General features: G+C 42.8%; 1 protein-coding gene across 2 annotated transcripts in view; it reads right to left on the bottom strand.

The window, feature by feature from the left end:
* Positions 1-15,139, bottom strand: part of AMDHD2 (amidohydrolase domain containing 2) — a 300,831-nt gene that overhangs the window by 147,052 nt on the left and 138,640 nt on the right. For both annotated transcript variants that reach the window (XM_085632173.1, XM_085632174.1), the window contains exons 7-8: positions 14,535-14,623; positions 14,275-14,419 (exon numbers count right to left, since the gene is read on the bottom strand). In XM_085632173.1, the coding sequence (XP_085488299.1) occupies positions 14,275-14,419; positions 14,535-14,623 (234 nt within the window). The remainder of the gene's footprint in view (positions 1-14,274; positions 14,420-14,534; positions 14,624-15,139) is intronic.

The following is a 15,139-nucleotide window of genomic DNA, read 5'->3' as shown; positions in this document are numbered from 1 at the left end:
TCTTGGGACTCTGCTTCAGCCGAGTCCCACAAAAAGCAAATTTAAAAAAATGAAAAAAAGGGGCAGGGTAGGAATACCCTGACCCCCTATCTGTGGTCCTAGGGCCCCCCCCCCTGTGACCCTGACAGGGCCAAAAAGCTGCGGAACCGCAATGGAACTGCGAATCAGCAGCAAAATAAAGAAGAAAAAAAGTGCAGTCTCCTACACTTGTTTACATTATAGCCCCCAGGGCCAGGTCCCAGGGGCATGCTGTTTGGTTTTTTTTTTTTCTAAAAAAGGAAGAGGGCACACGCCCCCCCGGCTTAATAATGGCCCGAGAACACCAACTCCCCGGGGCTAAGTTAAATATTAAGAGGGGACGCATGGGACCACCACCTCCCAGGGGATTACTTTTTTTTTTTTTTTTTTTAGAGGACCGCTCTCGGCCTCAGGGACCACCACCTCCTTGGGGCAGGCCCTTGAAAATCAAGGGAGGGTGCCACATATCCACCCTCCTGGTGCTCCTGCTATGTCCCGGGATGCACACCCCCCAGGACATGGTGGTTTGCTTTAGCTTAGTGGGAGTTGTCAAAGTGCTCCCGTCCCCTGAAAAAGGAGGTTTCATCTCTTCCTCTGCCCTAAGACATGCGGGCAGGGAAAGAGATGAAAAAGATTGCCCCTGCATGGAGGGGGCTGGCTTTCCAGGAGGTCCCTCCGTGCAGTAGCAATGCCGGCTCCCACAGGGGGAGATAGCAGCCTGGGACTGCAAGGGCCTTGAGGCTACCCCCTGTGGTCCCGGGGAAAAGAGCAGAAAGAGGTAAAGCAAAAGGTCAGAAACAAGCAGAAAGAGGCAGAATAAAGGGCAGAAATGAGCTAAAAGAGGACGAATAAAGGTCAGCAATGAGCAGAAAGAGGAAAATAAAGGAGAGAAACGAGCAGAAAAAGGCAGAACAAAGGTCAGCAGCGAGCAGAAAGAGCCAAATTACGGGTGAGAAGAACAAGCATTTGCAATACAATATGTCAAGCATTTGCAAGAGATTGAGCGATCGGCATTGTAAATGACAATGCCTTTGATTTATGTGTTTTGATGAGGGATAAATGGGTGAATGTCATGATGGACAAAAGGGTGAAAGCGTGAATGTATGGATGACTGAAAGGATGGATGGACCCAAGTGTGAAGAGAATGGTCATTGGATGGATGGAAACATGGAAAGGTGCAGAGGAGGCTGGAAGGACGAATGAACAAACAGATGGATCAATGGAATTTCAATCGATAGTTGGAATAATTAAGGGATGGATGAAAGGTTGGAAAGGTGAAAGGATAATAGATAGGGGGGTGGAAGAATGAATAGATCGCTGAGTGGATGTAATGGCGAAGGGAACTCCTCATGGAAGGGTCGGGTTTACTTGGCTTGTTCACGCAGAGCCAATAGAGTCATTTCAAAGTGATGGGTGTTTTAGTTTTTTGACTGCATCCCTGAAAATACCTGAAAACGACTTCAAAGTCCATCTATATATGCATTGGATAGTGAGTAACGAAAGGTGCAATGCTTTTTATTTTCCCTAAAAATAAAACCCGATCAACTGAAATCGCATTTGGAAGTGTATAAACTTGCACTTCTTTCTGACCTCAGATCTATCACAGTAAAATAAAATGTTATAAATAAAGAACACAGAACAAAGACTTGTGCACTTGTCGTGTTTGGCATTAGATATACAATTAGTACAAAAAGGAGCAGAAGAAAACAATTACTACTGTGGTAAATATACAGGGTCTGAGCGTAGTCCCATGACGACCTCTAGGCGAACCTTAGTTAGGCTTTAAATTGGAGCAGAGACCCTGAGACCCTGTCTTTAAAGCATTCTTCACGGCTGCCACTGTACTGCTGGTTCATGAAATACCACACCCAATTGCTGCCATTAAAGTACACAATAATGCATTGTTTCCTGAGCACCTGAAGCTACAAAATCTTGTTACTTCTTTCACAGTTCCTTAAACACAGGCAAGGGTGCTGTAATTTGGTTATTTTTCTTCTGTCTTTGAACGGGCACTAGCCGATCTAAAACTCTTCCCCTACTCAATAAATAAACTGCCCACATATGTCCCCTTGCACATACAAGATTAGAAGCCAACATTCACGAAAGTGGAGGACAGCGCATATCTAAATGAATCTGCTCATAGAACCGTAGTTGGCAAACTTCTGAAGACGCATTTCACATTGTGACAATAAAGTGCAAGATCGTTTTATTAATTCAGTGTTATATCAACAGCGGGTTACAAGATTATTATTTACAACGGAAGTCATCATCATCAAGAAACCTTTATTCGGCTAACAAAGAGCATAAAAGCACATAAAACAGTAAATGCGAAAATCACAATCAATGCATGTCGGTTAAGGAAAACAGACCAGCAATCCCTATACAAATTCCAAATTATGAATATATAAAACTCATCTAAAACCTTCAATAGAAACCATCGAACAGGGCATAAATAGTCACGCAGCAAGAATGCGGAGTCTACGTTATAAAAAAAGCGTATAAAGTGCAAATAGTTTTGTGCATAGCCATAAAGTGCAAATATCTATAAAACAACCCATAGTTAAAACATGTATATTTCCTCTCAGCATGAAGACTAAAGGAGCACATTATTCGTAAAACAGCTTCTTCCTCTGTCTTAGAGCTCCAGTAAGAAAGCTGGCAACTTCAAAACAGATCAAGGGTGAAGACAGCATTTGTAAGTATGTCAAAGTGGGCCTTACTTGTGCAGAATAACAATTCTTAAGCAGCGGGAGAATGTATTTCTTCTGTACGTTATGGTAAAAATCACAGAAAAAAAATCAAATGTAGGACATCTTGTTCAGAAAAATGCTCAAAGGGGCAAGGATGTAGGGCACCTGGCTTTACAAAACCTCTAGGAACAGCTAACCACCAACTAATAAGGTTAAATCAAATCTGGTTATGAGTGGTGGGGATTATTAATATAAGACCAGTAGGGTTGCCCTGAGGGCCCTACACTCAGTATTATGTATTGTCTTATTGTGAGTTTGGTGAGTTCCTTATCTTCCCTTGCCCCCACCCTCCTAGCCAAGAACCTATTTTTAATATCACTCAACTCTCTAGGGCACAGCTGCCTATGGACGGTGATTAGCTCGGGCGCCATAAACTCTTTAGCTGCTCCAGGATATAGCCCAGCCAAGGAATATTCAAGGCCCCCTCAAGCCCCTTGCAGTCCTCCAAAACAAGCTGATTGAGGGTAGGAATGGATTTTAAGCCACCGCATTAAGGGGGCTATTGCAATGAGGTCGGAAATGTAACCCTGTCCAGCAAGATGTCTGCGGATACATTTATCCTCAGCTGCCTGTAGCTCGATAACTTCTTTATAACCCCACACATCACAACCATAGGTATGCAGTTTTCATTGTAAATGTTAATTAGGGCAGATATAGGTTTGGCCCCTAGTCTCTTTAGCGAATGCCAAAGTGGCTCCTGCCACTCTAGCCGAGGTATTATTTTTAGCTGGCCCCTTTCAGCATACAGAACCCCAGATAGGGGAAAGTAGGCACTGTAGTCATTTCCACCCCCCTACAGAAGAACTTGCGTCTAGAAAGCTTAGTACTGCCTTTCTTCATAATGTGTGATTTAGAGAAGTTAATTGAAAGGTCAAGATAGAAGAAAGAAAATAAAATCAGTGAAAGTATTTAAAAGGCTTTGCAGACCCACAGTCGTCCGGGCAAATAACATTGCATCATCTGCATAAAGCCAAGCAGGGATTAGTTTAGTACCGGCCCTGGGGCTGTTTGTACAAGCAACTGACAAACCATTCCCTAACTTATTAATGTAAAGAGTGAACAGAACAAGGGCCAAGACACAGCCCTGTCTTACCCATCTCTTAACCTCCCAGGAGGCTGAGAGTGAGCTGTTTCCATTATATTTAGCTGAGGCTGTCAGATTGGAATGTGACCTGTATAGAAAGGCCACCATGTCAGCATCCATGCCCATGTCTAGTAGGGTGGGCCAAAGCTTCGATCTTGCCTTTCTCAATGACAAATACTGCATTTGTCAAGTTAAACGTCCTTTTCTTTCAAGCTCACCTAGCAATACTTTTGTAAATTATCCAGCCTCCTAGGTTTGTCTCATCCTCCCTACCATTCAACTGTTAGAAGAAAAGGTGTGGTGACCAGTGCCGACTCACCTATAACTTACCCTATTCTTCCAGTCTCACAAAGCCCATAATTTACAATCCCATCTCAATATGAGCCACATTTATTTCCACAGTTTCTGCCTGAGTGACTATGTTTCTGGCTTCATCACTGGTCTATCTTCTCCCACCCATTAACCATGAATCTAAGCCTACTAGAGCAGGGCTAGTTGAATTTGGGATGACAGACTACTAGCTGTCCCCCCAAAAAACATGCTGCCCTGCAGGATGTTTCCATTAATGCTGCATGTTAAAGTCAAGTAAACTGAGCAGCATTAATTAAATGATCCATATTCAACAATGAGAACATCTATTTATATTTGGAAGCTCATTCTTTAATTAACACACATTAAACAGGTTTCACCTCATGAAACAAAATAGTTTTAACTTTTCATCCTTTTCAGTACAAATATCTATTTTTGATTACAGAGAAGATCAATGATCATGGATTCATACTACGCACTGCTATTGCATTGTAGGAAGTATGTATGGGATAAATTTGCCTTTTGCTTAGACAAAGAATCACATCCACAACATTCCAATGGCACTAGAGGAACAGCAATGGTGTGGCTACTGTACATGTGTTGAGCAGTGCAATTCATGTTCTTTTATTTTTTATTTGCACCATCTAGCTACTACTGCCAGAGGAGTCGGATGACCTGCCCCGGAGGCCCACCCCCAGAGGGATAGAGACGCTCGGCTGCACCACCAGAAATTGGGAGCAATTGCGGTCGAATACCGCTGGCTGATGGTGCTCAAGAATGAGGAAGATGCTGTTGCAAGAGACATCGGAAATGCCTTCAGCACCACTGCAGGAGGTCGAGGTCTCCAGCCACCCAAGCCACCCTACCACACCAAATTACCACCACCACCATCGACTCTGCCATTCTCAATAGGATTGTGCAGGACCGTATCAAAGTAAAGCGTGCCCTGGAGGAACTGTTGCACAGAGTGGAAGTTATGAGGCCTATTTTTTATGAGGGGTGGGACTTATGGAGGGAAGTGTGGGACATGTGGGAGAGGAGGGTGGGAAGGACACAAATATGTGAATTCAGGTGAGGGTGTGGGCCTGTTGTGGGAAGAGAGGGCAGAAAGGACTGTTGGAACAAGTCATTTTAGGGTATGCTCTGTTTGGGTGATAGGGTGGGACTGTTGTGGGAGGATACGGTGGGACCTTTTCTTTTTTACATTTCACTTTTGTTTAATTAAATGATCGTGTTTTTGGTTTATCTTGAGTATATGTCTTGCATTAGTTAGAACAGCCTCACACACTGTAAAGAGGAAGCGCTACCATCACAGTGAGGTCAGAGGCTCTGCACCTGTCCCATCACAAACCAATTGTCCCACTCTGTCCACCACTGTCCTCTTTCAAAAAGTTTTAATATCTCCCTACCTGATCTCTCTTTCCATGTGTTGTTAACGACTCTACTTACCTTACCTGATTATCAGTCCAGGTCCCCCATGCAAACAATGTTGTGAAACAGAATATGAGCGAAAAGACCATATACAAACCTTCCCACCCTTGCTTGATGAGGCTGAGAAGCAACCACCTTTCCAGTGTCAGTAATAACTACTACTCTCCTTACCCTACTAGTGACTGTAATGAGGTCAGGAAAAAAAAACCAATCCCTCCTTCCCAAGAGCCTCTTTTCTTTCCCGAGTAGATGAAGCAATGTCTGCTACTTCCCCTATAATTGATCCATACCTTAATGCAGGGTTTCCCAAAGGCCCTTCTTAATGCTAACAGTGGTGGACCAACGGTGCTAACATTGATAACATCACACGGATTGCAACAGGATATCATAAATTACCCTGGTGAGGTCTATTAGTGCATCACAGCCACCAACTAGACAAACAACCAGAATGAGTGGACAATCCAAGACTAAGACAACAATTAGTAACATAGTGCTGAGTTACGTACGAACGTAAGCATTATTTATAAACCCTTAACTCTCAGGACGACACAGTAGAAGGTTACTTCAGTATAATACAAATACATGGGATGTAGATTGTGGAAAAGTGTACACTACCAATCCTTGGTCATACATTGCTTTTGTTAGGTTTCTGGACTATGGTGTCCCTTTTATGCCTGGGTAAGAGGGGAGGGTGTGGGCAAATGTCAATTTTGGTACGACCATCTCCTGTAAAAGTTTGTGTCGCTTTACCCACTTTTGTCCCATCAAGTGTGAGATCTGTTGATGGTTGAGATTAACACACAACACAACTAATCACACAACCTGGGGGAAGAGGGTTAGGGTTTATTTTCTGAATGGATTGGTAGGGGGAATTAGAGAAAGGTGAATAGACAAACACAAAATCCACCAAGTCAATGAGTCCATCACATCTGTTGTGGAAGGAAGATGACAACTCAGGTACCAAAAGCAAAACAGTTATTCAGCCCCCAAACTTCCATGTTATCGAATCAATTTTGTTATTCATGCTTGAAAAATGCAAAATAGGGAGGAACCATTCAATTAAAAAAAATATTTGAGGCCATTTGTGCAAAGAAAAATTATACTGTATAGAAATGGATGGTGCATCTGCATTCGTCTAGCGTGGTCTGTCTTGGGTGCGGGGCTGAACTAAAAGCTGGAGCGAAATTGATCAATCTTCTTAAAGACAAGGTGGCCTGTTGAGGGCAAAAATAAAATGTCAATTTTGGAGAGTCACGGTAAGCATCATGGTGCCTGAGGAGCAATAGGGCATAGGATGGTAGACTGGTGTGTGCCGTTAACTAAGAAGTGAGATGAACCACTCTCACACCACCAATCACAGACTAGATTCATGTTCCCGGCTGATCACTCAAATAACAACATTTTGCTGTGTGCAGTAAAGCACACCACAAGTCAATCACTTAATTAGAGTTTGTCATTTGAGCCACTACTCTGGATTTTCCTAAACAGCGTGCCTCTCAACTCCACAGGTGTAGGACCCTTTGAGTCCCCTTGTTTCCCACTGAAGCAGATTCTAGGCAATGGCCTTCTTCTGGTTGTTGTCATATGTGTTTTGAATTTATTTCAGTTGAACGATATAGGCCTGTGGTGTTGATAAAAAATTAAAGAATTTGTGGATAAGAAGTTTCAGTTTAGTCTTCTTGGTAAATAAACTGACTGGCCTGAGAAGAACCTAGAGATGATAGACTTAAATTAACAAAAGGAAAATTAAAGTACATATCCCTTTATATGTAAGGCAAGCAATGATGCAGAATGATCCCAAAACAATACATTATCAAGTGTAGCTTACCAGACCTTCCATCTACAACAACCTAATAAATCTTGTATTTGGTAATACTCATTAGTGCAAGTAATGTACCAGTTCCAAGTATGTGGTGTCCTTATGTCTATGCTTGCTCCAGGAGTGCAATACACAAATAGGGCAGCCTCAGTGTTTAAAATCTTAATTGACAGTCCAGCGAGGCAATGAAAGAAAGGATAGGCATGGGAGACATATTGTTCTTTAATTTCTTTTTTGGGAAACAGAGGCTTTATATTTCAGCAGACTGTCCCCACCTGCTAATTTCAATGTCAACTGTTGACCCAAAAGTTACATCAGTCTTTCTCAGCAAGCCCAGGCCAAATAATTGCAGTGCACTTCTTCGTTGATTATCTATTCCATACACACTGGAACATTCTATTTCAGTTTATTATTTACAATAGGTTGTCTGTGTAAGTAAGCTACACACAATTTATATATCTATATATTATAATTATGATCAACTAGTCTGGAAAGTAGAGTTTGTCCTCAAACTTATAGAGGGGACGGGGTCATCCGGAGGATAATCACTGACCAAATTTGAGATGTCAGACCAATTGCCCTCGTCATCCCCCATTGTTTCAGTAGCACTAAAATCCTTTGGAATAAAAGGATTGCTCATTTTAAATCATCACCAGTGTCTCCATATTGTTGTAGCGCTCACTGGCTTCTCGACATGGGGCAGGCGGTCCTACCTGCGTTCCCTTAGGTGGAGCGCCAGGAAGAGGCATTATGGACAACATAGAACGAGTTCTGATCCCTCAGGTCATAGAACACTACAACTCCCAGAAGCCCCACCGCGGAATCACCGGAAGGGGAAGCTCGCATTTCGAAGCTACAAAGCCCCGCCCCTGGTTTAGCGCGGGGCTTTGCAAACTGCCTGGAAGCCAGTTTTCAGCCGTTCCCGTTCTATGCCGAAATTCCCTGCCGCTGAGTATCCTCCGCCGTTCCTGTTAGCAGCCTCGTAGCGGATGGGTCAACCCGCTTTGCAGCTGCTCTGAACTTCTTCGGTTCGTAGTTTCATTACGGATGCCGCTGCCATTTTTGCCTCATGGATTCTTCACTACTTGCAGTGGGGACCGCAGCGGTGGTCCGGAGTCAGGCAGAGCGGATGGTATTCCCCGCAGGACTGCTGTAGCTCCGTGAGCCACGTACCTTGGTCTCAGTGGGTATCTTCCCACGCCGTGCAAATCATCGGATTATTCAGGTATTTAGGTTGTAATTTACTTTTGGAGCTGAGCGCGGTTGCGCTGTTTTGTATGTTGGGACTTGCACCGCGTATCAGGACTCTGTGTCCGGATTCAGTATAGTCCTCCTGAACATTTCCCGTGTGGACTACACTGTTCTCAGAGCTGCTTGCCATGGTTCTTGGTGAGTAACTGCCGATGTAGAATAGTAGGCGAGGGTACGCACTATTACTGGTATTAATCCCTTACTCTCTCTCCTGTGTGCATACAGTATCTTCCGGCTCCCACGACTTCTACACGTCCCCCCAGGGCCATAGAGGGAGAACAGGAGAAGGAGAACATCTGGCAGCCATTTTTCTTGTTTTATCCACTTCCCCTTTCCCCGGGGTGCAGGGTCGCCTGGGAGTTGTACATACCCTATGCGCCGCTGTGCTTTGGGGACGAGGGAGGATACTCTGTACATCATTGTTCCCGCTGACGATCCTCAGAGGTTAGTGGCTCATCACTTGCATATGCCATTGACATCCGACAATTGTGAGGAGAGGGACTGGTCCTTCTGACTGTGATAACTGGGGCTGCACTAAAAACACTCCGAAGAAACACTGGCTACCAGTTACACAAGATACATTATTGCAAGCCTACTGAGCCCTGGCCACTGTCCCCTCTGGCCATGCCAATAGATCAATGGGTTTGGTCCAGGTACACCTCTTTTGGTCATCCTTGGAGCATCTTCTGAATTGTCATTGGTGCTGCCACTGGCTGTGCCTGTGCCTCTGCACTGGACTTAAGTCCTGCTGAATTAAATAAACCTATTGCAGAAGTTAGCTGTAAACTTGTTGCTGTGGGTTGTCGAGTAGCTAACGATGGTGCTAGCTGCTGCTACAGAGGCTGGGAGCCAACAGCCACGCCCTGCATCGAGTTTCAAAGCTGCACTTCAGAACTTCTACCCCAGATTCGAATTTGCTGCTGTTCTTCTTGATCAGTTGTCTTACTGACAATCAAAGTCTTGTAAACTAAGACATCCATTTCAGTGATAGGAATGGAAGTGGCCAGTGCTTTTGTGTATATTAGATCCAGTTGTGTGGCATAGATGTACTCTTTGGAGGACACAATCTCTTTTTGCGGCCTTTGATTAGTGTTCCAACGATGAATTAAGCTATCCACCAAAGAAGCTGCTTCTTCACGGACACTGGTGAACATGTGTTCCACCTTTTTGAACTGCTACTGTAGCAGATGCAACAATGGGACTGCTTAGCTCATGGTTCTAACTTCATTGACTGACTTCCCAGATCATAATCACGAAAGGAAGTAGCATTTGTATTAGGCACTCCACTAGCCTTAATTTGTCCACCTCCATCGTCGTCACCATCATCATCCCCAATGCTTGACAGCAGTGTAACCAAAAACATGCATAAATTATTTTTTCACATGATACCAAAAGTACAGAGAAAGGGTTACTTTGCATCCCTCCAGAGCTATAGTGGGAAGTGGAACCATATAGGAGGCAAGAGATGCAGGGAAAAAAACACCAGGCCATAGGGTCTATGGGGACTGTATCGGAGGCTGAGGGAGGCAGAAAAAAATAACATTGGAAAAAAATCTTTAAAACAAACAACTACACACTGCACAATAAACAGCTACAAGCACAAACAAATATTTCAGGAAAAAAGAAAAAATGAACAGAAATGCCACAACACCACCCCAACTCTAATTTTCACCATTCTAATAATACTTATTACAGCTACTTATCTCATCTGCATAATTATCACAGCTCATGTTTTCATTACAAAAACACGACTTTTTCACTAAGTATTTTGAAAATGCATTTTTGTGTCTGTTCATTTATACCTTGGGTTTGCACAAGTAACAAATTAAAGGGTTTAGATCAGATTCCACAATTGTCTTGGGAATCAGGGTGATTGTGTTAAAGGTTACCAGAAGTATCTGTTACCTAGGGGTTCAGATGTGGTACTGTGAGCTAGCCAAAACAAACCAACATTTACTTATATATTCAGTCTAAATCTCTACATCTTGAAGTTCATATTGGTCAGATACACAGTCCTATTACATTTGTAGGAACCATATAACACTTCTTCTATCAGTGGGGGAAGGAAATGGTTTTTAAAAGTGGAATGAAGCACACAAATGCTGCACAAAATGGTGGAAGCTAGCTCATACACCACATGGCCACTGAAGTAGTAGTCTTGAAGGACAAAGACAAAATGGGCACCAAACCAACACACACTAACCTGATCCACAAAATGGTGGTCGCACATGGCCAGCAAGTAAGGAGTCACAAAATGACAACCACCGTATGGCCAGCAAAGAAGGGGAATTGAGAAAAAAGAACAAATAGCAGCCTAAAGCAAACATACCCGCACACACACACACACACACACACACAGAGGCTACACAAAATAGCCATCACCACATGGTCAGCGAAAAAAGGGCAAGGACAACAAAAAACAAAGAACATGGCAGCCTTTTGGCATTGGCAAGCATTCACACTGGCAAAAAAATACATCAAATAATAGCTGGTGCCCATCAGGGCCCATGGATACTCTATGGCAGTCAGGCAAAACATTTTTTTTTAAAAACATTAAATAATTGCTGGTCAGTGACCCGCCAGGCCCTAGGGCCAATAGGGACTCAATGGAAGGCTGGTAGAGGAAGGGCAAAAATACATTAAATAATTGATTGCGAGTGACCCACCAGGTTCACAGCTCTTGAGCACTCTATGGGAGGAAAGAATCAGGGAATTTCTTTTTCTCGAAAAAATTATTTTAAAAAACAACAATACACTGTACTACAATCCGCAACAAGCACAAATAAATATATCAGGAAAAAAGAAAAATAATGAATAAAAATGTCATAGGCTTCATCGATAAATGGTCCTAGGAAAAGGTTTAAAAGTGGAATAAAGAGATAGAAGCACACACTGGCTGCAAAAAATGGTGGAAGCTAGCTTATCAGTCAAAGGCCCACTGAAGAAGGTATAGAGGCAAAGACAAAATGCCCACCAAATACACACACACAAAACGTCTCCACAAAAAAATGGTTGTCGCCTGGCCAGAACATAAGGAGGCGCACACACACCCACTGGCTACGCAAAATGGCCACCGCAACATGGCCTGCAAAGAAAGGGCATGGAGAACAAAGAAGATAGTTGTCCTGTCCTGCATGGTGCCCACTCCCCCTCTCAGAAAAAAAGATCTTGTAGCATTGCAGGGAAAGGAATGAAAAGATAGTATAAGCAACATGCACATGAAAAAAAAATCATAATAAACTACTTTTGGCATTTAATTCACAGCCATCCACAAACCCCTAAAGGATTTTCAAAAGCATACAACACCGCAGCAGTGAGAATGTGAAACATAACAGACAAGGTCCCAAACAGTAAAACAACTTCACAGTAAAATGGTAAACAAATCAGTATTTATAAATTAAAAAAACACACACACAAAATAAATGGAGAAAAATTATATTTACTTTACTCTTAGGCCTCCAGTCAAACAAATTCAAACATTTCTATTTCCCCTTAAAAGCTTTAACCCCACGTGGGTCCCCTTACTCCAGCCCAAATCCCTGGCCACCCATCAGCATAGATACACAAAAAAAAGGAACATGCCCTCCCTCAAACAACAAACTTTTTTCCAGAGGGCTGCATTGAACTTACTTCATTTCTTTCAAAAAGTTAACATTCCAATAGTGTGGATTCAGCAGAGATTGCAGACAAAGAGAGGGTGATATTTTATCCCCAAAATCAAAAGTGACCAAGAGTTGGACAAAGCAGAGGGAGGAGTCTTCAAGACAGGAAGAGGAAGTTGCTACTGTATGTACAGTAGCCTCCCAGTTTCTAGTGTCTATAGCACTTCCTTCCTATTTAAAAATATATCAATAAAGAAGTTCATTTCTCTCTGAAAGAAATACCCCAACAGTCCATTTGGGTAAAATTTCAACTTGAAAATACATTTTGAGTTTATTTTCCTGCTGCTCGGGTTGAAAATCTACTCAAAATGTCACTTGCTGAATGTTCTTGTTTGCCAATAAATGCGAGTGATCATGCTCTTGCGTTGTTTTAGTGCATCTTGTGGTCCGATTTTCCCAAAACGGGAGAATCAGTTAAGTGATGCGGGTACATGGCGTTACAATCAGTAATTCCGTGTCACAATAGTAATGCCGAATTACACTGGAATAATTAAAATTAACCCCAAGCCAAGCTCCCTGGAGGGTAATTTGTAGATGTCTCTGAGAGATTTAGGAAATGTATATTAATTTCAGAAGGATTCATCTATAATTTCTCCAACATTACAAAATTGTTTTGGTAGTTTTTTAATCCTTTTTTGTGGTCACCGGCTTGTAAGTCTACCTTTCATCATAGATGCTCAAAGAAGTGACAAGATCTGTTTTTCATTGGCTCTTCCACACCTTCGCTTGTGTCTCTCCACATCCCACTTTGAATCGCCTGACCAACAATTAATTTTGTTCTGTGATTTCAGCAGAACCTGGGCTGGGTTCGTAAGTGTGCTACACTGTCTGTTCTCGCACCGACTAAAGATTTAAAATTTGTTTATTTGTAATTCTTTCGAATTAGGTCAAACTATTAGTAGCTGTCCACAGCTCAAACATACGCAGTACTTTAGCAATACCCTGGCAATCTGCCAGAGAGCCATTCTAATCAGAGGAAAAGAGGAAGACAAGGATGGGGTAAGGAGATACTTGGCGTCTTTGATATAGACTCGCAGCAGTAAGCCTCATACAGCTCCTACAGAGGGGCTAGCACACTGGACAGGAGCACTTTCTGAAATACAGAGATGAGGAGGCTCCCACAAAACAAACTCTCGCTTGTACTGTAGGCTGACTCAGGACTTCACAGCACTGCTGTGTCCTCCTTCAGATGCATTTGCTGTTAGTGAACATCATTCACTGCACCACCCCAAGGACTAACACAGAGGAGCACACTTATTGTGTAACATAAAAATGTATAGACAGGGGCGTGAAGCTGCCAACAAGAACATCCCAACTACTGGCAAAGCTTTTAGTATGATGACAAATGAACAAACCTTAGTTAATGATATGTGCAGGACAGGATTTCAGTCTTAACATGGCCAACTTATTCTTCCAGCCTGATGAGGGCAGTAAATTGTGCACCATTAACTTGTACATTAGGCATACTTGTTATTTACAGTCATTAAAGACAAAAATGTGTTTTGAAAATGTGCATTAATAACAGGTTATCTATATTGAAATACAAGGCCAAGAATAAGCATCCCATAAGATCAGCATGTGATCCTTGCAAGGAATTGAAAGCACACTGCCTCATTTAACTTACAACTGTCTTGATTTTTGAGGGACAAAGCAACATTCTGGGTGAAAACAATCAGTGAGATGTCCTGAAGAACAATGAAGAACATATGTATTGTATAGAATGTATGTTTGTCCATAAAATACACACAGGTACAGCAGGACTTAAACACGCAGAAGGCCCTGTTATGTAATCTAAATTTGGGCCCCCAATTCTACGCTCACACCTCTACAGAATAGATCTTTCACCTCTGTTCCAAACATGTACATAGCTTACAGACCTATTTCTGTCACACAAGTCCGTTAACTGGCTAAAGAGGGATGGACTTTTGTAAAAGTGAACATTCCACGCACCTTTGGGGTGTGCCCGGTGGGCTATTCTCAAGGCTGCAGGGTTGGTGTGAATCCCATCTGCGATCATGCCATAAAACACTCTTCGCCCCTTTGGGATTCGATCACTTGTCAGCAGTCCCACAATCCCTGGATCACGATGATGGAACTACAGGGGAGCAAATTGGGAGAGGCAGTGACGAAATGATTCAGACATTGGACCACCACTATTAAGAAGCTCGCACAGGACAAGAGTATATTTATGCCAGTTCTCAAACACTCACAGGTAACATGGCGTTGAAGAGATGTGTAATAAAGGAGGCTCCCTGTTGCACTGCTTCCTCCGCCTGGGCCAGGTTCGCTATTGAGTGACCTGTGGGGCATGAAAAGCATACGTCGGTGATGCAAGAGAGCATGCCATTATTGAGTTACTGTTAAACCAAGGTGACAACTCTACCCCAATCTCATATTCCACCAGAACACCACAGTAGGAATAAAAATTTCAGGGCCTCAACCAATCTGTTCCTCTCAGGAATTCTGCCTAACAGACATGGGGAACCAAATAGCCTCGCCTCCAATGAAACCATTTTTCTCAAATAGACTGCAATGAAGGTTAGGCAAAGCGGAATTCAACAAGCTTCTTAGTTAGATAAAAAAAAAATGAATGCGAAAATACAGCAATGGCAACCCTAAGAATGTACATTTTCAAAATTGTCATAATGAAACAAAATCAGCCTCATCATGCCGCAATATTGAGGGTCCCAACTGTCCTTTTCCTATCAGGCACAGAATGAGATAGGCATAAGCAGCTACTCATATAATCTCTGCAGTATAGAAAAAGCAAACCCTAGAAACAATCAGCCTCTGTAAATCACACCTTCCCTTGTAC

This window comes from Triturus cristatus, chromosome 10, assembly GCF_964204655.1.
Source record: "Triturus cristatus chromosome 10, aTriCri1.1, whole genome shotgun sequence".
Lineage (NCBI taxonomy): Eukaryota > Metazoa > Chordata > Amphibia > Caudata > Salamandridae > Triturus > Triturus cristatus.
The sequence above is the reverse complement of the archived record's forward strand: the minus strand, read 5'-3'. Positions and strand labels throughout refer to the sequence as shown.